The sequence below is a fragment of the Lathyrus oleraceus genome, chromosome 7 (assembly GCF_024323335.1).
Source record: "Lathyrus oleraceus cultivar Zhongwan6 chromosome 7, CAAS_Psat_ZW6_1.0, whole genome shotgun sequence".
NCBI classification, from domain to species: Eukaryota; Viridiplantae; Streptophyta; class Magnoliopsida; order Fabales; family Fabaceae; genus Lathyrus; species Lathyrus oleraceus.
This window is the reverse complement of record NC_066585.1, coordinates 377,275,590-377,298,810: the sequence shown is the minus strand read 5'-3', so window position 1 is coordinate 377,298,810 and position 23,221 is coordinate 377,275,590. Positions and strand designations below refer to the sequence as shown.

The 23,221-nt window shown below is 39.5% G+C and overlaps 1 protein-coding gene across 1 annotated transcript; it reads right to left on the bottom strand.

Moving 5' to 3' along the window:
* Window positions 1-21,464: 21,464 nt before the first annotated feature.
* LOC127103911 (glutenin, low molecular weight subunit-like) lies at window positions 21,465-22,679 on the bottom strand. The gene has a single exon (XM_051041146.1). It carries the CDS (start codon window positions 22,677-22,679, stop codon window positions 21,465-21,467), a length of 1,215 nt encoding a protein of 404 aa, XP_050897103.1.
* Window positions 22,680-23,221: the final 542 nt, after the last annotated feature.

Sequence of the window (23,221 nt, the reverse complement as noted above, 5' to 3'; positions counted from 1 at the left end):
TTGACCTTAATGTATATAATAAGAATAAAAAACCTAAAAAACATCTTGTGTGGACTGTTGGTTTGATCTAAGACTATTGGACTTCGCATTTAGGCAACACTCCTTATGCAAAGGACTTGGCCAATGCCAACTTTCATGAAACCCAGTTGCTTGTGAAGTGAACATTCCTCTGATACAATATTGAAGATCCATTTGAGTTCATCTGCAATATGATCATATTGAAGCTGTTATTTTGAACCTGTGTCTAATGCCTACCTTTGAAGTCATTTGATACATGGGAAATTTTGAAGAAGATCATGGAGTTGCTAAGCTTGGATGTGGCTATCTTTATTTGATGTCTTTCTCTTCGTCTTGCTATTTGTGTATTGATATTGCTTGATTCTAAAGTCCAAGGGAAATTTGGGTTTCTATATGACACTCTTGTCTATTGGATTGCAGCCCATTTGCCAGATCTTTTCAACTCCTAACTTTTAAATTTGTGCTTAGGATTAGTCTCTTCATCTCTTCCCCACTTCTTTAATTTCAAATCTCTCCCGCCTTTTAACATCTTCTTTGCTTGTGTTTATTTTCTAAACTTAGACCATTTTTCAAATTAGAAACTTTGGCCTTATGCCATTGCATTTTAAAACTCTTTTCCTAATCAAACTTGTAAATGAACTTAACTATACTTGACTTAAAATTTCAAAAGCCAAAAAGAACTAACACTCATTCAAACCTTATTTTTTAGGCCTTTTGTGCATTTTTCAAACCTAAACTTTTTGTTAAAAGCAATGCACTCATTTCGAAATTGATACCATGAACTACAAGGTTTTGATCCCTCATTTTTATGTTGGTACGTAGGCACAAGTCCAAAGGTTTTGTCAAACACAAAAACACATATGCGCACAAGAAAGGGCTCCCTAGGAGTACCTAGGACACTTTGGGTGCTAACATCTTCCCTTTGTGTAACCAACCCCCTGACCTGTAGTCTCTGGCATTTTATTAGTTTTGATTTGAAAACTTCTTACTATTTGGGTTTTGTTCGTACTTTTCCCCTTTCCCTTGGAAACAATAAAAGCGCGGTGGCGACTCTGGTTTTATTAACGTCTAGATTATCCATAGCTTGATGGCCATGAATTTACCGCTACAAAAACCCCAGAGAATGGTCGACGCAACCACGAACAGGTTCGGAAGTCGGTTATGCAATGGAAAGGTATTAGTACCCCTCACATCCATCGTACTCCATTGGAACCATCTAGGATGTTTGTGCTTACATGGATGTTGTTTATCGAAATGTTTGCTTGCTAAAGGTTTACGGAGTGGAGGTAGATTTTAAATTAGTGTGCTCGCCAAGGATTGGATCCTCGTGCCTACGTATGCCCACTTATTGAAGTGAGAAATCAGAGCCCCGTAGTTTGTGGATTTAAAATGTTTTTTTTGTTGATTTTATTACCTTAAAGAAGGATTTTCGATTGTGTCGCCCTAAGGCTCAAACAAAAGGTTTGAATGAGTTTGATTGTTTTCAGATTTTGAGAAAGTGTTATTGATTTTGGATTGAACTAAAGACTATCGATAAAGGTGAATACCTCAAACTATCAAGTCAAACGTCTTGTGTTCGAAGCATTCAGAATGAGTGTAGGAAAGCTCCAGTCTCATCCCTTCTTTATCGCTTAAGGCTCGTGACGTACGATCATAATCTCCATTTATTATGTTTTTGAATTTGATTTGGAAAAAGAGACCACTTGACGTTAGATCAAGAGTTTGATTATTGGTTTTGGTTTATGAAAAGACCGCTTGACATTGGATCAAGGGTCTGATTATTGAGTACGAAAGGGTGTGCGTTCCTAATGCCTAAGGAGTAGCTAACAGGCAATAAACGAAAGCAAACAAAAACATACATCATAGAGGAGATGGGGGTACATGTAAAGTACAAGAGAGTGCAGGAAATACAAGGTCTCATTGTTAGGTAGCCCAAGAGAAAGCCGTGTGTGTGAAATTGTGTCATAAACTAGAAAGCATATAAAAGATTACAACTTGTCTTGAATTCTTGAATGCTCCTTCCCTGTTAGGATTGAATATTTGTTCAAGGTCTTTTGCAAGGGTCCTAACAACAATATCTAAGTCCTTTGTCCAATGTCCTTTCCATGCTAAGGAAATTATCTTCTTTTTTTTTGCATTTTTTTAAGTTTTACCCATTTTGAGTCATTTTAGAATGAGATGAAGAATATACAATGATATAGCATAAAGAAAAATAAATCAAAGTAAGTAAATGACAAAAATAAATGTTAGAAGCGGAATTGTAAAAGTTAGAAGTTAGAATGCAAGAATTGAAATGATAGAGTTAATTGTTAGATGTTAGATCAAAATAGAAAATATTCAAGAAAACAATTATCAAAATAAAAGCCTAAAATTAAAAACAATTATCAAAATAAATTCTAAAATTAAAACAATTAAAAAGTTCTAAAATATTGACAAATTATATTCTAAAATATTACCAATTCTAAACAATTATCAAAGAAATTAATTCTAAACAAAATTATACTAATTAAATTCTCAGTAGTTAACACAATTCCAATTAAACTTCTAATCAAAATTAACTCTAATTAAATTCTAAAGAAAATCCAATCTAAACCGTTAACATAATTTATCCTAAACAATTCTCCTAATTATTATTAATCTAATAGTTAACGATCAAAACAAAGAAATGGACTAATAACAAAACAGCAAAATGGGCCTTATGACTGGATTTACTAGGCCCAAACGCAGGGGGTGCAAGGCTATGGAGTGTGTGTTGTGAACAGACTTGTTTGGGCCTTAGGCCCAAATAGTCAAGGTGTAACTAGGTCCACACGTAACAACATCATGCTGAAGGAAAGAAAGAAGAAAAACACGTATGGAAAAGCGCTTAATATGTTTGACTAGTATTCACCGTCCTCGATCACATTCAAGCACGAGACGACCCTCGAACGGATTGTACCAACACCACCACACTCCTCCGTCTCTCCTAACCTAACCTAAGTAAGAAAACAAACTCCATCTAGCAAATCCATTAGATTCTTACCGTCAACGGCGAATGGGGATCCACCGCTCCGGTAATTAAACACACTCCAATGAACGAAGATTATGGATGTGTCCCTCCGATCGGTTCCTTGCAATGACGAAGAGCATGCGATTGTAAAAGATCTAGAACAGGTGTTCTCGCGTTGGCCGACGAAGAAGATCGCTCCTCTTCGTCGTCGTTGTTTGCTCGCGTGGCATCGTGATGTTGGATTGGCTTTGTGATTCGTGCAGATGGCGGTGAAGAGGAAGAGAGTCAGGATGAGACAATGGCGCAAGAAGGTAGGACGGTTACTATGGCGCAATACGGTCGAAGGCGACGATGGTGGTTTGTGAGTTTGTTAGCGGCGGTGGTTCTGAAATATAAAAAGGAAGCGCGCGGGAAGAAGAAGAAAAATGGAATATTTTGTGGAAAAACCGGAAGTTCGTTATCGTTGGCTTCTCTTATATACACTTTCTGTTTGGAAGGTCTTTCTCCGTTTTGGTAATGCTGCATTGAATTTTTGTTGCCGTTTATGCAGACTCGCGTTGCCGTTTATTGCATTTTGTTATTGGCTTGGCGTGTGAATCTTGGTGTGGAGTTGTTTTGTCAGCTGATCTGCATTTGGGAATTTGCAGCTGTGTTGTCGTTGTTGGCTTTCTGTTGCCGTTGTAACTTGGGTTGGCTTATGCAGTTTGTATGTGACCTTCGGTTTGGCGCTTTTGCTGCAGCGTTGTGTTTCGCGTTTTGGCTTGTTGTTTGCACGTTTGGCTCAAGTCGCAACTTGGTGGCTCGTGTTTCATCGACATGCATTTACCGGCGTTTGGTTATGCTGTTTACATGCTTCCATTGTGTGTTGCATCTCGTGTTGGCTCATAGCCCTTGTTTCACTTTGCGTTTTAACGTCACACATAGCTTGCCGTTGGAAGTGATGGCTTCGTGTGTTAGTTTTTGGGTACATTGTTCATGACTTGGATACTAAGTGGACATTTGGTGATAAGAAATGGATTTGGATTAAATGGTTTTAGATAAGACAAAAAATGGATAAAACAAATTAAATGAATTAGTTTTAAAAAAGAGGATGAATGGGCTTCCTCCAAACCGATAATGGCCCATAAAAAAACAAAGAGAAAGAGAAACAATGCAAATGGAGTTCTAAGACCGACTCGAAATTGAAAAGGTTAACGGTCTCTAACGTTAATTTGACAAAAGAAATGCAATGCTCCTTAAAAATCAATTCGAATTTCAAAGGTCAACTTAAACCTCCAAAGGTCAGTTTGGATATAAACCAGTTTGAACCTCCGGGATTAATGTGCAGTTAAAATCAACCTTGAGATAACACTCAATTTGAAAAGGAAATATGCCACAATGATGAACTGATGAATGCAATGACACCATGCAATGAATTGCTGAATCCAACTGACAATACTTGTAGATCAGATTGAACCGTGGTTGAAATTAATGAATGAATAGATGAGGATGATATGCATGTTTGGGGTTAATGACCTATATGATTATGTGAAGGATAGGGCAAATTTTGGGGTATGACAGCTGCCCCTATTTAATCTTCTCGGACCTGAATGTATGGGTAGCAACGGCTTCCGGACAATCAAGGTAGGAGAGGATTAAATACTAGAATACTGGAAAATTTGCCCACCATGAACAAATGGAATGCAATGTGAAGATAGGTCACAAGGAAATTCTTCACCGGGATAAGTGGGATGAACAGGCTAGTCTTTGTGCAGGGCAGCTGTTGGGAATTCGAACTGTTATTTGGTAAATGGGTATATGAGCAGTTAGAAATACAGGACGCATGCAGTATGCTAATGTGGTATGATTGATTATTTTTTCATTTTATCTCCACTAACAAGTTTTTTTTCAAGGCACTGAGAAAGAATTTTCCGCTGGGGGATATATGGTGTTTTTTTTTTTGGAATTATCAAATGGTTCGCCAGGCAAATCCTAGGATTCAGAATGGCAGATGACCTTACTGAGGACGACAGTAGGCGAATTGGGAGGTAAATAGTAGGTCCTCAACTCTGAGGTTGGGGACAGTAGCAAGAGCAACACTGATTTTTGGGGATTGATACATCCCGACCTCAATACTGCGACTGGGGTAAAACTTGACATTTTCAACTCTGCGGTTGGAAACAAATTGTGATCAACATCGGTTCTGAGGCTGGAGAAATGACAGGCGTTAACTCTAAGGTTGGATATAATGGGATGGACATCGACTCAAAGATCGGGGACAAAGGTAGGCGTCAACTCGGAGGTTGGGTTTGCATATATGCACTATGAGGTTGGAGAATAAGAAAATGATACCGCAACTCGCAAGTCGAGAAAAAGGAAGCCATTCAGTTCTAGGGATAGGGGCAAAAAGGTATTCGTTCAGCTCTGAGGTCGGAAAAAGATAGATCGTCAACCCTAAGGTTGAAAAAGGTAGATACTAAGCTCTGAGGCTGGGGGGTCGAAAAGGATAATCGTCAACTTTGAGGTTGAAAACAGGTAGGCACTCGACACCGAGGTCGAAAAAAGAATGGTAATCGTCAACTCTAGGGTTGGAAACAAAGGCAGTCGTTCAACTCCGAGGCTAAAAAAAGATAGCTATTTAGCTCTGAGGTCGGAAATAAGGAGGCATACAACTCTAAGGTTGGGGGTAACACGGTACATTCACTCTAAAATGGAAAAAGGGTAGATGCTCAACTCTGAGGCCATAAAAGGAAGATAATCGTCAAGTCTAAGGTTAGAAAAAGTAGGCATTTAGCTTTGAGGCTAGAAAGAGATACACCGACTCCGAAGTTGGAAAAATGTAGTTGCTTAGCTCTGAGGTTGAGAGCGAAAAATGGGAAACGTCAACTTCGAGGTTGGAAACAAGTGGATACTCAACTCTGAGGTTGGGAAGAGAATGGTAAATGTCAATGTTGAGGCTGGAAAAGGAACAACAACTCTGAGGTCGGGGTAAGGACAAGCAACATACAACTCTGAGGTTGGAAAAGGGCGACAATATTGAGTTTGGAAGAGGGCGACAACGCTGAGGTTGGAAAAGGTGCAACATACAACTCTGAGGTTGGGGTAAGGAAAGGGCATCATACAACTTTGAGCTTGCAAACAAGAAAGGTTATCATCAACTCTGGGGTTGGGAATGAGAAACATAAAACTCTAAGGTCAGACATAAGAGAAAGGCAACAACTCTGAGGTTGATAAGGGACGACAACTCTAAGGTTGGGATAAGAGAAGGTGAACACATAACTCTGAGGTTGGTTAATAAGAAAAGTTACAACAACTCTGAGGCTGGAAAAGTGGTGACAACTCCGAGGTTGGGGTAAGAAGCATCATACAACTCTAGGTTGGGGTAACACGAAAAGGGGAAATAACTATAAGGTTAGATATAAGAGAAAGTGATAACAACTCTGAGGCTGGAAAAAGGGCGGCAACTCTGAGGTTGCAAAAGCGGCGAAAACACTGAGGTTGGGATGAGGAAAGGTTATCATCAACTCTAGGGTTGGGAATGAGAAACATATAACTCTAAGGTCGGGTATGAAAGGAATAGACAACAACTCTGAGGTTGAGAATACAAGAAATAAACAACAACTCTGAGGCTGGAGTATGAACTGACATCAACTCCGAGGTCGAGTATAGAAAAAGGCAACAACTCTGAGGTTGGGGTCATAGGAAAAGTGACAACAACTCTGAGTCTAGACAAGAAGCACCAACTCTGAGGTTAGGGTAAGAACTGACATACCACTCTGAGGCTGGGTACAAGAGAAAGACAACAACTCTGAGGTTGGGAATAAGAGGAATGGACAAAAACTCTGAGGCTGGGAAGAAGAAGTAGCAACAACTCTGAGGTTGGAGTAGGAATTGGCATCAACTCTGAGGTCGGGTTTAGAATGTTCTCTTAACTCTGGGGTTAGAGGTAATGGCATCATCTTGTCTAAACTGAGTAAAGGGTGATTATCTACAACTCTGTGGTTAAGGAAAAGGGATATCAATATCGAAGGGTATCGAAAAAAGTGATAGACACTGACGAGCGAAGGGAGGTCAATACCGAATGGTATTGAAAAAAGTGGTAGACACTAATGATGGCTTGGTTGGTCTTTCGAATTTGAGAGATAGGGGTTTTGCCAACGAGAATTGGACTTTGCGTGAGGTTTGCCAACAGAATGGGATGTTGAATAGTGCCAAGAGAGTTTTGGGCTTGATTCTTCCTTGTTAGAGAGATTTGTACCATGATGGATGGCATATATGAATGAAATGATATGAATTATGCATGATAGGTTGATGCAATGATATGAGGACCTACGGATGCCCCATCTTGGGTACGGTACAATGAATGCTGAGGGGAAGTTTCCTCGGGTTGCAAGGCTTTTTACTTATAGAGAGTGGATTGTGTCTTGCATGACCTCCCGGCATATGACTTCTTGATGTTGCCGGAGGAAGAATCTGACGTAGACCTTCAGATGCCCCAGTGTCTCGGAACTGCATTCCTCTGATTAACCATTTCAGGGAGATTGACTTCTTGTGCTCTTAGAGTGGCCTGCCCCAGTACGAGCCTTGAAGTAACTTTGCCTCTGGTTGGCTGATCTTTAAGGGAATTCCCCTGACTAATCGATCTTCAAAGAGATTGATTGAATCTCGACTTGACTACTTCAGATTGACTAAATCTTGTAGAGATCCTCGACACAACTTCTTCTGATCGACGGGATCTCGAAGTGGTTTGTCTTTCTGCTCGACAGAGTCTTCAAGCTTTTTGATTGATGTAATCAAGAGAAGTGTATTGCCCCTTGTAGGTGTTTAATTGGCTGCATTATATGGTAAAACACTAGATGGTTACTAATGTCTTGACTGATGTCATGACATGTATGTGTGACTACAGTGTAGTTACTGCAGGACTAGCTAACACAGGATTTATTGAATGTCAAACTGGATGCTGTGACATTCATACCTGTCAACAGATACTAAGGAATAGAACAACAGGTGTTCTATTAGAACTTAGTATTTATTTCCAGTCTGGTTATCAAGGAAAGACCAGACCTGGCATAAGGCCTACTGACTGAATGTCAAACTGGATGTTATGACATTCATCATTGACAGCAGCTGCTGAAGATTAGACAGAGTGGTGTTCTGCTATACTTCAGCATGTAACTTAGTTTGTTCTTCAAAAGAATAACAGAACTAACTTAAGGCCAATTGTGTAAATGTTAAGTTGGACACTTTGACATTTATTAATGTAAGCTGTCACTGTAGTATGGTCATTTTGATCATGTACAGGTCAGCAAAACTGTACAGTCTGTTTTCTGGAAAAACAGACTCAGCATATGGACCTTGATGTCAAGCTGAATGTCGTGACATTCATGCCTGACAGCATATGCTATATTGTAGGTTGTTCAGTTTTCTGTTTCAGCTTTTTCTCAGGCTATTCTTCAGGAAGTCAACAGCTTAGAGAAAAACCAGGAAATCAACAACCAATCTACATTCAATGAACCTAACAAATAGCCTATTTGTTAGTAACCTAAATGTTGAATTTATGGGAACTTGTGTGACCTTAAATTCAGGAGAATACAGGTGCAAAAGCCCAGGGATACTGCAATATAAAAGGAAGGCGTTCCTTCATTCAGTTTCAGGGATTTTGAGGCGTGAAGATTTTGTGTGTCCATCATACTTCACTGCTGTATTTTTGTGAGTCTTGTATTAGACGTATCTTGTAAGCCAAGCCATTATCAAGTAGATGATAGCTTTGGCATAGGGTGTTCATTGAGTTGTAAGTGTTGTGTCACTCAAAGCTTTTAAGCGTGAGTGCTGTGTATCTTGATTAAAGCTGTGAAGCACAATCAAGAGTTGTTTGAAGTGTGACTTCAACTTGTCTTTAATATTGTTTAAAGATAGTAATCACTGAGGTGATTGAGGGGGAGTGAGTAGGAACTCTGATCTTAGGTTAAGATTGAAATTGCATTGGGTAGGGATTAAGTGATAAGTTGTAAACGGGTGAGTTTAGCTTTGAATTGATACTACTAATAGTGGATTTCCTCCCTGGCTTGGTAGCCCCCAGATGTAGGTCATGTTGGACTGAACTGGGTGAACAATTACTTGTGTTATTTACTGCACTTACTGTTAAGTTCTGCATAATCCCTGTCTGTGCAGAATTGAATGTCATAACAACCAGTGTGACATTCAAAGTCTGATAACTAGAATTTCACCTCTTCTCAACAGAGGTCTCATGCATTCTACACTGTTGAGATCATCAAGTTCCTCAATTCATGTCCATTGTGGCAGATTTCTTGATGTCATATGCTTACTCACGAGTAAGACAAGTCCATTTTTGGAAATGATAATTCAATGTCATTTTTATGCAGTTTTGAAATCCAAGCATGTTCACTGAAATTATGACACATAATGAATGCATCACTGATAACAAATGTCATATCAATATCAACACATATGAGAAAATTGATGAGGAGTCAGTTTTAACACGATCGTTCTGACTATAGTACGCTTTCAAAATAAACCCTGCTTCAATTAGATCTTTTGAGGGTTGTAACATGGCCCGGTTCACGGTTTTAGAAAGAAAGGATTTATGGCTCGAACCTATCCTAACCCACCCGCTCTTTGTGATGTTCTCCAGTCCTACGTTCAGCTAGTTCGAAACAAGCGCTCTTCTTCCAAAAGGGATTTGGGAGCGAAAAGGAACCCACGAGATTTCCGGTGTGGCAGTCATGCACCTTCAGTTTGGTTTGTAGCCACACGATTTTGTTCTGGCTGAGGATTTTCTTTTGATTCCTCTTTGTGTTTAATTTTTTCCATTTCCCTACTTTTGCTGGATTGATTCAGATTTACAATCCACAAGGATGCCCTAATTTTTGCCTAAGTCATTCATTTTCGATTTTTCGACTTAGCGGGCTTTCTTTCTTTTTGTTTTTATTTTTTTGTTTTTCCTGTTTCTTTTTGTTGAAACAAATCATGTGGCATCTGGCCGTTTAATTTGGAATGGGTTGTGACCGCCCCGTGCCTCTGTGGGTGAGGGAAAACCGTTTGGAATTTGGTGGTTTCTAACCTCTTGTGAGGGATAAGATATGGTTGATCCTCAGATAGGACACTCCTCTTTTGAATTTTGAATGCTTGGTCAAACTGACTCACGACTACCTTGCCCCGATTTGAGATTGAGGGTTTTAATGCATAGAAAGAAACTCATACTCCTTGGCTCGAAGGGTTGCTAGGGATTATCTTCCTTATATCTCCGGTGTTTGGGATTTGGAACAATGCCTTACATCATCAGCAAGGTTTTATTCAAAAGCGTACGAGCAATGGATTCACGTTTTTAATTTCATCATCCTGCTCCAAAAAGTTAGATATTGATAAAATAAAGTATGAGTGGACACAAATGGATTTATTTAAAACATGCATGTTCATTTCAATGTCGTTATTATTCAAAAACAAACGAGTTTATTACAAATGACAATCAAGAAAAGCACACATGAACATGATTGAAACAATGATTGCTGGAGTGATCCACCTTATTCTCCTATTGCTTGGGGCCTTGATTCTGGAGAAAGCTGACGAGACAGTCCCATAGATACCAATCCTTCAGATCTATCGCTTCTCTAACTATGGCACTACAGATGTACTTGCCTGCACGGGGTTGCTTAGAACAACTGGCGCGAACGATATAGCCTTTGAGTCAATCAAGTCTTGTACTTTGTGCTTGAAGACATTGCAATTCTCGATTGAGTTCCCCGGGGTCCTAGAGTGGTACTCACATCTGACATTTATGTCATACCCGGGGGGAAGAGGTATTGGATGAGCCTTAACTTCTCTTAATCGAACCAACGAATCTTTGAGCAAATGAGCTAGCAGAAGACCATACGGCATGGGAACTGGGTCAAACCTTCTAGGAGGCCTCCTTGGTCCTTGTCTACCCTGATGATTGTAGTTCTGTTGTTGCGGAGCAAAAGGTTGCTGAGGAGCATAGGGTTGCTGATATTGCATTGCTGGAGGACCAGTAGGAATAGCATATGCTGGCTGCTGATACAGGTTAGGTGTTAATGCTGCCACTGGATAGTATGGCATTTGGTAACCTCCATCTCCCCCTTTAGAGATTGTGGTAGCATTGGTCTCCCCTTCCTTCTTCTTTGGGAATCCGGAATGAGACTTCTTTACTCCACTAGCCACAACTGTTGTATCTTGTATCTTCCCGATCTTTAAGTCGTTCTCGATTCGCTCGCCAGCAATGACCAAGTTTGAGAATCCTGAGGTGGTACTCCCAATCATTCTTTCAAAATACGACCCTTGAAGGGTGTCCACAAATATGTCTATCAGTTCTCTTTCAAGAAGAGGGGGTTGAACCCTGGCAGCTAGATTTCTCCATCGTCGAGCGTATTCTTTGAACAATTCATCTGGCTTCTGAGCAAGGCTTTGGAGTTGAGTCTAATTGGGAGCCATGTCCGAATTATATTGATAATGTTTCAAGAAGGCTTCAGCAAGTTCCCTCCAGGTTCGTATATGCGTGCGCTCGAGCTGCATATACCATTCCAGAGAAGGTCCACTAAGGTTGTCCTAGAAAAAAGTGCATTAATAGTTTTTCATCATCAAAATGAGTATCCATCTTTCTGCAACAAGCTCGAATGTGGGTCTTTGGACAGGTGACCCCTTGATACTTTTCAAAGTTTGAAACTGTGAACTTAGGAGGAATTTTCATGTCTGGCACTAGGCACATGTCGGCAGCATCCAACCCAAAGGTATCGGGACCTTCCATCGCCTTGAATCTCTCCTCCACCCCACCAAATCTCCTTTCGAGGTCAGTAGCAGAAGGAACAAAAACGCCATAAACTGAGTCAGACTTTATGGTGAAGAAAGCATCCTGATGATCGTCAATCTCAGGTTGAATTCTCCTATTTACAGGGATATTGAATGGCTGAGCAGCATTTTGGAATACTGGACCTCTCTCGGGAGGTGGCTGAGCTACAATAGGCGTACGAACTTCTCCTAGCGGATTCACTGGTATTGTCACAACAGCAGGGTTGGCAGCGACGACTCTCAGATTAGCCTGACACATTTCCTCTTGTCCCCTAGCCAAAGCTTGGAGGGCTTCAACAAGCTGACCCATCTGAGCCTGCACAATGGTCATATCTTCCCTCATAACAGCTTGGTTCTATTCCAACTGATCCATGAGAAATCTCTAATTACTGCGAGTGTTGTGGGAATGTCGGGAAGTCAACTTGACTGTGGATGATTCTGGATAGAAAGGCCAAATGGTAAGTTTTATGGCTTTTGTCGTATGATATGCAGAATGATGCACGAATATTGTATTTGAATATTTTTTATGATGCATGAATGCATGAATGAGTGAACGATACACAAGCATGGTTCTCACGAGTTGAACACACAAGTCGGCATGGTATCACAGGTTCGAGATATAGGTGGAGGATAACATTGATTGCTTTCCATAATGGGGATCTCACTAGTTGTAGTCTAGGGTTCGATAGGGACCCCAGAGTCATCGATTCATTTGGCTGTTTGCCGCTTACGGAAAAAGCTTGCCGGTCGTCAACTCCCTCACATGAGCCTCTTCTAGGTGAGATCTTCGTACCAACCCACAAGAGAAAAGCTTCTCAGGGACCCACACTACGCGACCATCGACATCGGGTTTTAGAAAAGGGTCTCAAAGTCATGGACCTCCTTCATTGTTTGTCGCTTACAACAAAAGCTTGTCGGTCGATAACTCCATCAAGAAAATCTACTTTGAGTGAGATCTTCGTATCGACCCTCGCGAGAAAAGTTTGTCGGGGACCCGTACTATGTGACCATCAATCTTAATTGGCTGAAGGTTAAATGTTCTATGAAGGTCCTTAGAGTCATGGATCCTAATGAAAACATTGATCGCTTATGCCAAAAGCTTGACGGTCGTCAACATCTCCATAAGAATATACTCTAAGCGAGGTTCTCGTATCGACCCTTACGAGAAAAGCTTCTCGATGGCCCATACTACTCAACCTCTCTTATCTCAAATTTGCACTCTAAACTCGGGTAGAGGGTCTTTCCCACAAGGTTTCTTGCAATCGGAGTGTCATCCATTTGGTATCACAGAATCATGGAACCATATGTTAGATCAAAAAATTTAAAGCGAAAGGCAATAAATATCAGAAGGATAAGCATCCACATAGGCGAGGAAGCAACCTAGATTAGGCTTGACTTGTTTAGAGAGGTGTCCCCAGTAGAGTCTCCAGCTGTCGCTACGCGAAAAATACAAAGTCGCCATCGGTTTTTATTTATTCCAAAGGAATGGGAAAATATCGAGAAAACCCCAAAGAATGGTCGTCGCAACCACGAAAAGGTTAGGAAGTCGGTTATGTAAGGGGAAGGTATTAGTACCCCTCACATCCATGGTACTCCATGGGAACCATCTAGAATGTTTGCGCTTACGTGTATGTTGTTTATCAAAATGTTTGCTTGCTAAAGGCTTACGGTGTGGAGGTAGATTTTAAACTAGTGTGCTCGCCAAGGATTGGATCCTCGTACCTACGTATGCCCACTTGTTGAAGTGAGAAATCAGAGTCCCGTAGTTCGTAGGTTTAAAATGTTTGTTTGTTTTGTTGATTTTATTACCTTGAAGAAGGATTTTTCATTGTGTCGCCCTAAGGTTCAAACAAAAGGTTTGAATGAGTTTGATTGTTTTTAGATTTTGAGAAAGTGTTATTGATTTCGGATTAAACTAAAGACTATGGATAAAGGTGAATACCTCAAACTATCAAGCCAAACGTCTTGCGTTCGAAGCATTTAGAATGAGTGTAGGAAAGCTCCAGTCTCATCCCTTCTTTATTGCTTAAGGCTCGTGACGTACGATCCTAATCGCCATTTATTATGTTTTTGAATTTGATTTGAAAAAAGAGACCACTTGACATTGGATCAAGGGTTTGATTGTTGGTTTTGGTTTAAGAAAAGACCGCTTGACATTGGATCAAGGGTTTGATTATTGAGTATTAAATGGTACGTGTTCCTAATGCCTAAGGAGTAGATAACAAGCAATAAAAGAAAGCAAGTAAAAGCATACATCGGAAAGGGGAGGGGGTACCTGTAAAGTACAAGGGAGTGCAGAAAATAAAAGGTCTCATTGTCAGGTAGCCCAAGAGAAAGCTGTGTGTGTGAAATTGTGTCCTAAACTAGAAAGCACATAAAAGATTACAACTTGTCTTGAATTCTTGAATGCTCCTTCCATGTTAGGGTAGAATATTTGTCCAAGGTCTTTTGCAAGGGTCCTAACAACAATCTCTAAGTCCTTTGTCCAATGTATTTTCCATGCTAAGGGAATTATCTTGTTTTTTTTGTTGCATTTTTTAAGTCTTAACCATTTTTAGTCATTTTAGAATGAGATGAAGAATATACAATGATATAGCATAAAGCAAAATAAAGCAAAGTAAGTAAATGGCAAAAATAAATGTTAGAAGCGGAATTGTAAAAGTTAGAAGTTAGAATGCAAGAATTGAAATGTTAGAGTTAATTGTTAGATGTTAGATCAAAATAGAAAATATTCAAGAAAACAATTATCAAAATAAAAGCCTAAAATTAAAAACAATTATCAAAATAAATTCTAAAATTAAAACAATTAAAAACTTCTAAAATATTGACAAATTATATTCTAAAATATTACCAATTCTAAACAATTATCACCAATTATCAAGAAATTAATTCTAAACAAAATATACTAATTAAATTCTCAGTAGTTAACACAATTCCAATTAAACTTCTAATCAAAATTAACTCTAATTAAATTCTAAAGAAAATCCAATCTAAACCGTTAACATAATTTATCCTAAACAATTCTCCTAATTACTTTTAATCTAATAGTTAACCACAAAAACAAAGAAATGGACTAATAACAAAACAGCAAAATGGGCCTTATGACTGGATTTACTAGGCCCAAACGCAGGGGGTGCAAGGCTATGGAGTGTGTGTTGTGAAGAGACTTGTTTGGGCCTTAGGCCCAAATAGTCAAGGTGTAACTAGGTCCACACGTAACAACATCATGCTGAAGGAAAGAAAGAAGAAAAACACGTATGGAAAAGCGCTTAATATGTTTGACTAGTATTCACCGTCCTCGATCACATTCAAGCACGAGACGACCCTCGAACGGATTGTACCAACACCACCACACTCCTCCATCTCTCCTAACCTAACCTAAGTGAGAAAACAAACTCCACCTAGCAAATTGATTAGATTCTTACCATTAACGGCGAATGGGGATCCATCGCTCCGGTAATTAACACACACTCTGATGAATGAAGATTATGGATGTGTCCCTCTGATCGGTTCCTTGCAACAGCGAAGAGCATACGATGGCAAAAGATCTAGAACGGGTGTTCCCGCGTTGACCGGCGAAGAAGATCGCTCCTCTTCGTCGTCGTTGTTCGCTCGCGTGGCGTCATGATGTTGGTTTGCCATTGTTATTCGTGGAGATGACGGTGAAGAGGAAGAGAGTGAGGATGAGACAATGGCACAAGAAGGTAGGATGGTTACGATGGCGGAAGACGGTAGAAGGTGACGATGGTGGTTTGTGAGTTTGTTAGCGGCGGTGGTTCTGAAAAATAAAAAGGAAACGCGGGGGAAGAAGAAGAAAAATGGAAGATTTTATGGAAAAACCGGAAGTTCGTTATCGGTGGCTTCTCTTATTTACACTTTCTATTTGGAAGATCTTTCTGCGTTTTGGTAATGCTGCGTTGAATTTCTATTATCGTTTATGCAGACTCGCGTTGTCATTTATTGCACTTCGTTATTGGCTTGGCGTGTGAATCTTGGTGTGGAGTTGTTTTATTAGTTGATCTACATTTGGGAATTTGCAGTTGCATTGTCGTTGTTGGCTTTCTGTTACCGTTGTAACTTGTGTTGGCTTATGCAGTTTGTATGTGAGCTTTGGTTTGGCGCTTTTGCTGCAGCGTTACGTTACATGTTTTGGCTTGTTGTTTGCATGTTTGGCTCAAGTCGCAGCTTGGTGGCTCGCATTTCATCGCTATGCATTTATCGGCGTTCTAAGACAATTATAACAATGCAAATGGAGTTCTAAGACCGACTTGAAATTGTAAAGGTTAACGGTCTCTAACGTTAATTTGACAAAAGAAATGAAATACTCCTTAAAAATCAATTCGAATTTCAAAGGTCAACTTAAACCTCCAAAGGTCAGTTTGGATATAAACCAATTTGAACCTCCGGGATTAATCTGCAGTTAAAATCAACCTTGAGATAACACTCAATTTGAAAAGGAAATATGGCACAATGGTGAACTGATGAATGCAATGACACCATGCAATGAATTGATGAATCCAACTGATAATACATGTAGATCGGATTGAACCATGGTTGAAATTAATGAATGAATAGATGAGGATGATATGCATGTTTAGGGTTACTGACCTATATGATTATGTGAAGGATAGGGCGAATTTTGGGGTATGACATTCACCATTTCATTTGCCATTTACATATCATTTAACTTATTTATGTTTATGCCATTTTTACTTTGCTCACTTGAGCCATATATTGTGATTGTATATATTTGTTTGAGTATCTTGTTTGTGTTTGTGGTCTTAGGACCTTAAAATACCTAATAAACAACAAAAACCCTAAAAAATGTTTGTGTGGACTGTTGGATTTGATTTGAGCTTTGGACTTAGAATTAGGCAACATTCCCTATGAAAAAGGACTTGGCCAATGCCAACATTTCTGAAGCCAAGGTATTGTGATTTGAGCTTTCATCTGATTCAAGTATCTACATGAATTCATCTGCTACATGGTCTTGATGTAAATTTTACCTTGAACCTGTGTCTAATGCCTTATTCCGAGCCATTCAAGGAGTATGTCATTTGATACATGGTAAGATTAAGAAGAAGACTATGAAGTTGCTAGCTTAGATGTGGCTATCTTTATTTGATGCCTTGCTCTTCATATTGCTATTTGCTTATTGATATTGCTTGAGTCTAAAGTCCAAAGGAAAAATGGGTTTCTATATGACATTCTTGTCTATTGGATTGCATCCCATTGGTCAGATCTTTTCAACTCTTAACTTTTAAATTTTATGCTTAGGATTAGTCTCTTCATCTCCTCCTATTTCTTAAATTTCAAATCTCTCCCCCTTTTCAAAAACCTTTTTTGCTTGTGATTTCTAAACTTAGACTCTTTTGCAAATTAGAAACTTTGGCCTTATGCCATTGCATTTTAAAAATATTTTCTTAAATCAAACTTGTAAATGAACTTAACCATATTGACTTAAAATTTCAAAAGACAAAAAGAACTAACACCCATTCAAACTCTTTTAGGCTCTTTGTGCCTCTTTTTAAATTTTAATTTTGTTAAAAGAAATCCACTCATTTTGAAATTGATACCATGAACTACGAGGTTTTGATCCCTCATTTTTATGTTGGTATGTAGGCACAAGTCTGAAGGTCTTGTCAAACACAAAAATGTAATTAATGAATTCTTTTCTCATCCCTACACTCTATTTTTCCTCAAACATCTTTTATACCAAAAAACACATACACACATAAAAAGGTCTCCCTAGGAGTACCAAGGACACTTTGGGTGCTAACACCTTCCCTTTGTGTAACCAACCCCCTTACCTGTAATCTCTAGGATTTATTAGTTTTGATTTGAAAACTTCTTATCTTTGGGTTTTGTTCGTACTTTTCCCTTTTTCTTTGGAAATAATAAAAGAGCGGTGGCGACTCTAGTTTTATTGACGTTAAGTTTATTCATTGCTTAATGGTCATGAATTTACTGCTACAGATATTAAGTGGCGACTCTGTTGGGGAGTAGTCTCTAGTGGGTTTAGCCTACTTTTGTGTGTGTATATATTTGTATATTTGTTTGTGTGATATAGTCTGCTTGTTGCGCTTGGTGATCTTTGAGTGGTGAGATAAGTTGTAACCCGAACTTGAGTGCAATTAAGATATGAGGGTGGTATAGTCATTAACAAGTTGGCTTGAAACCCATCTACTCAGTGGAGACCCTTTTGGAGCTATGGATGTCACACAAGTTATTTGTGGTTAGGCATTACTTTCTCTGATTTGAGGTCAGAGAAGCTGAGGACCGTAGAACATTTAACCCAACTTGGCCTATTTAGGATGTAGTGCGGAGATTGTTCAGGTGTAGACCTGATAACAGTTGTTATGTGATACTACACTCAGACGAGTTTCTCTTGAGAATATTATGGGTTGATGAGTCATTCATCCTAACCTGTAATATTCGATAAATGGAATTAAGACTCTGGGAACTTTTAGAACATGAACTAGAGGTTTTTATCCTTAGTACACTCCTTTGGGATGGTTCTTAACTTGACTCCACGCTCGTGACTCACAACAAACCCTTGATTCTTGGTTGATCCAATCAAGTCATGTCAATGTCAATGGAACTTGGGTGTTGAAAAGGTGAAAACCATAATCCACCAAAATGGATGATTGATCTTGACAATGACTTGATTCATCCCTTGACCTTTGTTTTCCTTGTGTGTGATCCCTTATTTGTGATTGTTACATTCATGCATTCATACCATCATAACATTCATCACACGAAAAATAACTTCAAGGAAATGAGGTTTTTTTGCAAATATTTTCAGACTATGCATTATGGACGAAGGAACACTAAGAAGTACAGTTTCAGATGTCCCGATATGAAAGAGCTAAGGAAGCTATCATCTTTTGTATTAGATCCCTTGGATTTTAAGCAACGTCATGGAAAGCTTTTGTCTGTGTTATCTGCTGATGTAGTTGAAGGACTCTTGAGTGTGTTGGTTCAGTTTTATGACCCTTTCTACCGTTGCTTCACTTTTCCAAATTATCAGCTTATGCTTACGTTAGAGGAGTATGCCCATCTCTTGGGGATGCCTGTTTCTGACAAGGTGCCTTTTAGTGGATTGGAGGAGATTCCCAGATCTCATATTATAGCTGAAGCTCTTCACTTGAAAAAGTCTGAGATTGAGGCTCATTGGGTGAAGAAAGGAGGAATGTTTGGGTTGACTTATGAGTTTCTTATAGGGAAAGCTACTGTCTTTGCTCAAGCCGGTAGTGTGGATGCTTTTGAAGCCATCTTTGTGTTGCTCATCTATGGTTTGGCTTTGTTACCTAAAATTGATGGTTTTGTTGATGTTAATGCCAGTAGAATCTTCTTGATTGGGAATATTGTACCTACTTTGTTGGGTGATGTGTAATTCTCTTTGCAATTGAGGATTCTAAAGGTGGTGGAACTATTGCGTGTTGTGTTCCTCTTCTATACAAGTGGTTTACTTTGCACTTGCCTCAGACGCCTGCTTTTGTGGAGAACAAAAAATGTCTACGGTGGTCTCAGAGACTTATGTCCCTCACTAATGATGATATAGTTTGGTATGACTCGGCATTGGGTAGCTTGGAGATTATTGATAGTTGTGGTGAATTCTCTAATGTACCCCTTATTGGTATACAAGGAGGAATAAACTATAACCCTGCTTTGGCTCGTCGTCAACTTGGTTTCCCCTTGAGAGACAAACCTAATAACACTCAGTTAGAAGGTCTTTTCTATCAAGAGAGTAAATATCCCCAACATTTGAAGCAGAAGATGGTACATGCTTGGCATAATGTGCATAGGAAAGGAAGATCCGAGCTTGGTCCGTGCAACTGTGTAGCTTTGGAAGCTTACACTCTTTTGGTGAAGAAAAGAGCTTTGGAGTTAAAGATGCCTTATGCTTGTGAAAGACCTATGTCTATGGTTGTGGTTGAGCCATTAACTCTCCCTAACCAAGATATAGAGGAGTTGGAAGACGCACTTGCCAAGATGAAGCAAGAGAAGGATGTGTGGGAAAAGCGATTCCATGCTTTGAGCCGAAAGCATGAGGAGTTGCAGCTTGAGTCAAAGGACAAAGTCACGCTTATTGAAGGTAGAGAAAAACAAGAAATGGGGGTTTGAATTGTTTTAACAATAATAAAAACTTTTTAGAAATGAGGCACACACTGAAACAAGTAATATCAACACTGAATTTTCTACTGGTTCACTTGAAATTCAAAGCTACTACAGTCCACCCGGCCAAGGTGATTTCTCCTTCAAAAAGGACTTAATCCACTAATCTTGAAAGATTACACAAAAGATCGTCTAAGAGAATAGAGATATCTTAGTCCTCTCAAGTATACAGACTTCACAAGTCACTTGAGGAGAGTTTCAACAAGTAAATAGAATTATAGTGATGCTTAGTGCTTCTAGGTAAACAGAGATTACACAAGGTAAAAGCAAAAGAATTGTTCGCACTTTAGAGCAGCAACTCGTGTGAGAAAGAGAATGAATAATGAATATAATAGTAGCATTGTATTCTCGTGTGTTTCAGGTGTCTTCTTAGTGATACATTCCATACTTTATATAGGGGTGATGAGAAGATCGTTGAAAGTTTGAATGTCAGAATCTTTGGCGATGATGGATAATTAATGTCATTAAACTCTGTGTTCTTTCCAAAAAAATTTTTGCGAGGCCATAAAATTCTTCCTGAAATAGATTCTTTCCATAAGTTAAATTCTTTATAGATAAGTATTCTGAATCAGCGGGTTCGAACATCAGAGTCTCTATTCAGCAAGTGTTTCTTCAGATAGATGCTTGTTGTTGTCTGTCTTCAGAGTTTCTTCTGATTGATTTCTTCAGAGCGCAAGGCTTCAGATCCTAGAGTGCGTACTTCAGAGTGTCGCTTGTTGAGTTTGCGCTTTCTCTAATCAGAGTCAGAGCTTCTGCTTGCGTATCTTCTAAGTGGTATCTCAGAACTTGTATCTGTATCTGATGGATATCTATCTGACTATTTTGTTTCATCCTTTGTTATCATCAAAATCTTAGAGATACATTGTAGAAACTAGATTATTTCTTATAATCTCCCCATTTTTGATGATGACAAAAAAAATTCAGAGTGATGATGAAACAGTGGTATAATCAAAATAATAACTCATATTAAGATGAAGGATGACTCTCCCTTAGATGGATCATCAGATTTCTCATATGTTCTTACCAGACTTTCCTTTTGTGACATCTAGTCTGTACCTTAGTTGATATCCTGCATAACTTTTAGTTCTCATAAGTCATTCAGATATTAATGTGCATAGTGTAGGATGAGGCTTAAATATATTTTCATCAGAGCTATATTAGTTCTCCGCCTTTTTGTCAGACTAAAAAAGGCATAACTGCAAGAAACAATGTTCAAATATATATATATATATATATATATATATATATATATATATATATATATATATATATATAAGAAACAGAGGTATAGGTAAGCATCAATGCAGAAGAGAGAACAAAACATAAGGAAAACATAAGAAAAAAACAACACAAAAAGCCTAAGTGCCTAAGGGTTTGGAGGCGGAGGCATCCTTTAGAGCAGTTGAGTCAGCAGGTTCTGAATGTTGTTGTTGATGGAGTCTTGTTGATCCAATCTTGCTCGCATAATCTGTTGCTCCTTCTACAGTTCTTCCAAGGTCTTTAGGACCAGAGGGGAGAAACCAGAGTTAGATTGCTCCCCCTGAGTCAGAGCATCAGCGTTAGCCTTTGCAGCTCCCTTCGTAGCAATGTGTGCTGCTTCTTCAACTTCGGCTTTTGCTTTTCCCTCAGCTTCAGCAACAGCCGCAGCAACAACAACCTTCTCTTCAACTTCTCTAGCCCGTTTCTCCTCTTCCATGAGAGCTTTCTCTTCTGCTTCTCTTCTGGCCTTTTCCTCAGCCTCTCTGACCAAGAGATCCTGTAGCCTTACTCCAGCATCTTTGACGAAGTCATTGCAGACTTGTTCAGAGAGGCATTTCAGTTTGAAGGATTCAGAGTTCATCCATTTGATCACTCTGTTCCAGTGAATCCTTACTTCAGAGGGATCATCACTGATACTGGAGTTTACAGACAGAGACTTGATCTTATCCACTGAAGACTCAGCAAATAAAGCGTTTGCTTCTTCTAAGGTGGGAAAGGTATGATCTGGTTCAGATTTTGGGGAAGATGGTAGTGTTTGGGTGGTGTTAGTGGGAGTCTTAGGGGTAGGGAAGGTGATGTCTTCAGAGGGTGGTATGGTGGGGGTAGCAGAGGGTGGTGGTGTTGGTTGTTCAGGTGGTGGATTTTGGGTTTGTTCAGATGGTGGTGTTTGTGGTTGTTCAAAGGATGGTGGAATTTGTTGTTCAGGTGGTGGAGTGTTAGTTTCTGGTTCAGGTTGTGGTTGAGAGGCAAGAGCATGTGCCTGAAGCTGAGCTAGTGTGGGGGATTGAGGGTCAGACAGTTCTGAGTCTGATGATGGGACGTAGTAGGGTGGAGATGAAGGTTTAGAAGATGATGGTGAGGTGGATTTGTTCAACATTTCTTCTACAGAAACAGGTAAGGTAGTGGTGGAGAGGTTGAATTTTTGAAGTGGGGTAGATAGTGGATTAGAGGTTGGAGTGTTAGAGAGTTTAGTGGTAGAGGGTGGGGTTTCAGATTGGGTGTGGATAAGAGTGGTTTGGGGAAGAGAAGAAGCAATTTGCTTTAAATTGAAAGAGCGAGAAGGAGGCAGAGACTTACTTGGTGAGTCAGTCAGATAAACTGGAGGTCTTGACCCAGAAGTTTCTCCCAGTTTTTCCTTCTTGGCCTTCTTTGACTTCTCAGAAGGCTCTCGCATCCTCTTCATGAAGTTTGGTGGATGCTCAGGCATCCAATCCATCGAAAACTCTGAGATGTCAACTCCTTGACTTGCGAGATCCTTCAGATAATGTGTGTAGCACCTCAAATTTGCACCCCCCATTTGTACATGCATTTCATTTTTAGGTCATTAACATTGCATTAACATTGCATAGTACATGGCATTTCATCAGTCAAGACTGGTATCAAGAGGATTCATCTGTGCAAGAGACCAAGCATTTCCATGAGATAAAGGCCCTATGTTTGTTCTAGAGAGCTTATGTGAATCAAGGATCATTTTGAAGCAATTTGACCAAAGGCTAGAGGCTCGAAAGTCATCAGTACATGTCCAAGTCACCTGAGTCCCATAAAAGTCAACTGCAAGTCAGCTGAGGGCTAGGAGGGGGAGAAATGGTTTGAGGCACTTCATTCATGTCCCAAAGAGGTTTATTCAACATGTCAAACATCTAACTTGAAGATTTTGAAGCCGGATCAAAAGTTCCCAAAAATGGAAAATGACCTGTAATTTGAAAGTTTCCAAAAATGGTAAGTTTTGGACCAATTTCAACTCAACTTTCCAACATC

Bases quoted from the DNA above. Each gene is read 5' to 3' on its own strand.
- LOC127103911 (XM_051041146.1), bottom strand. From the start codon at position 22,679: ATGGATTGGATGCCTGAGCATCCACCAAACTTCATGAAGAGGATGCGA.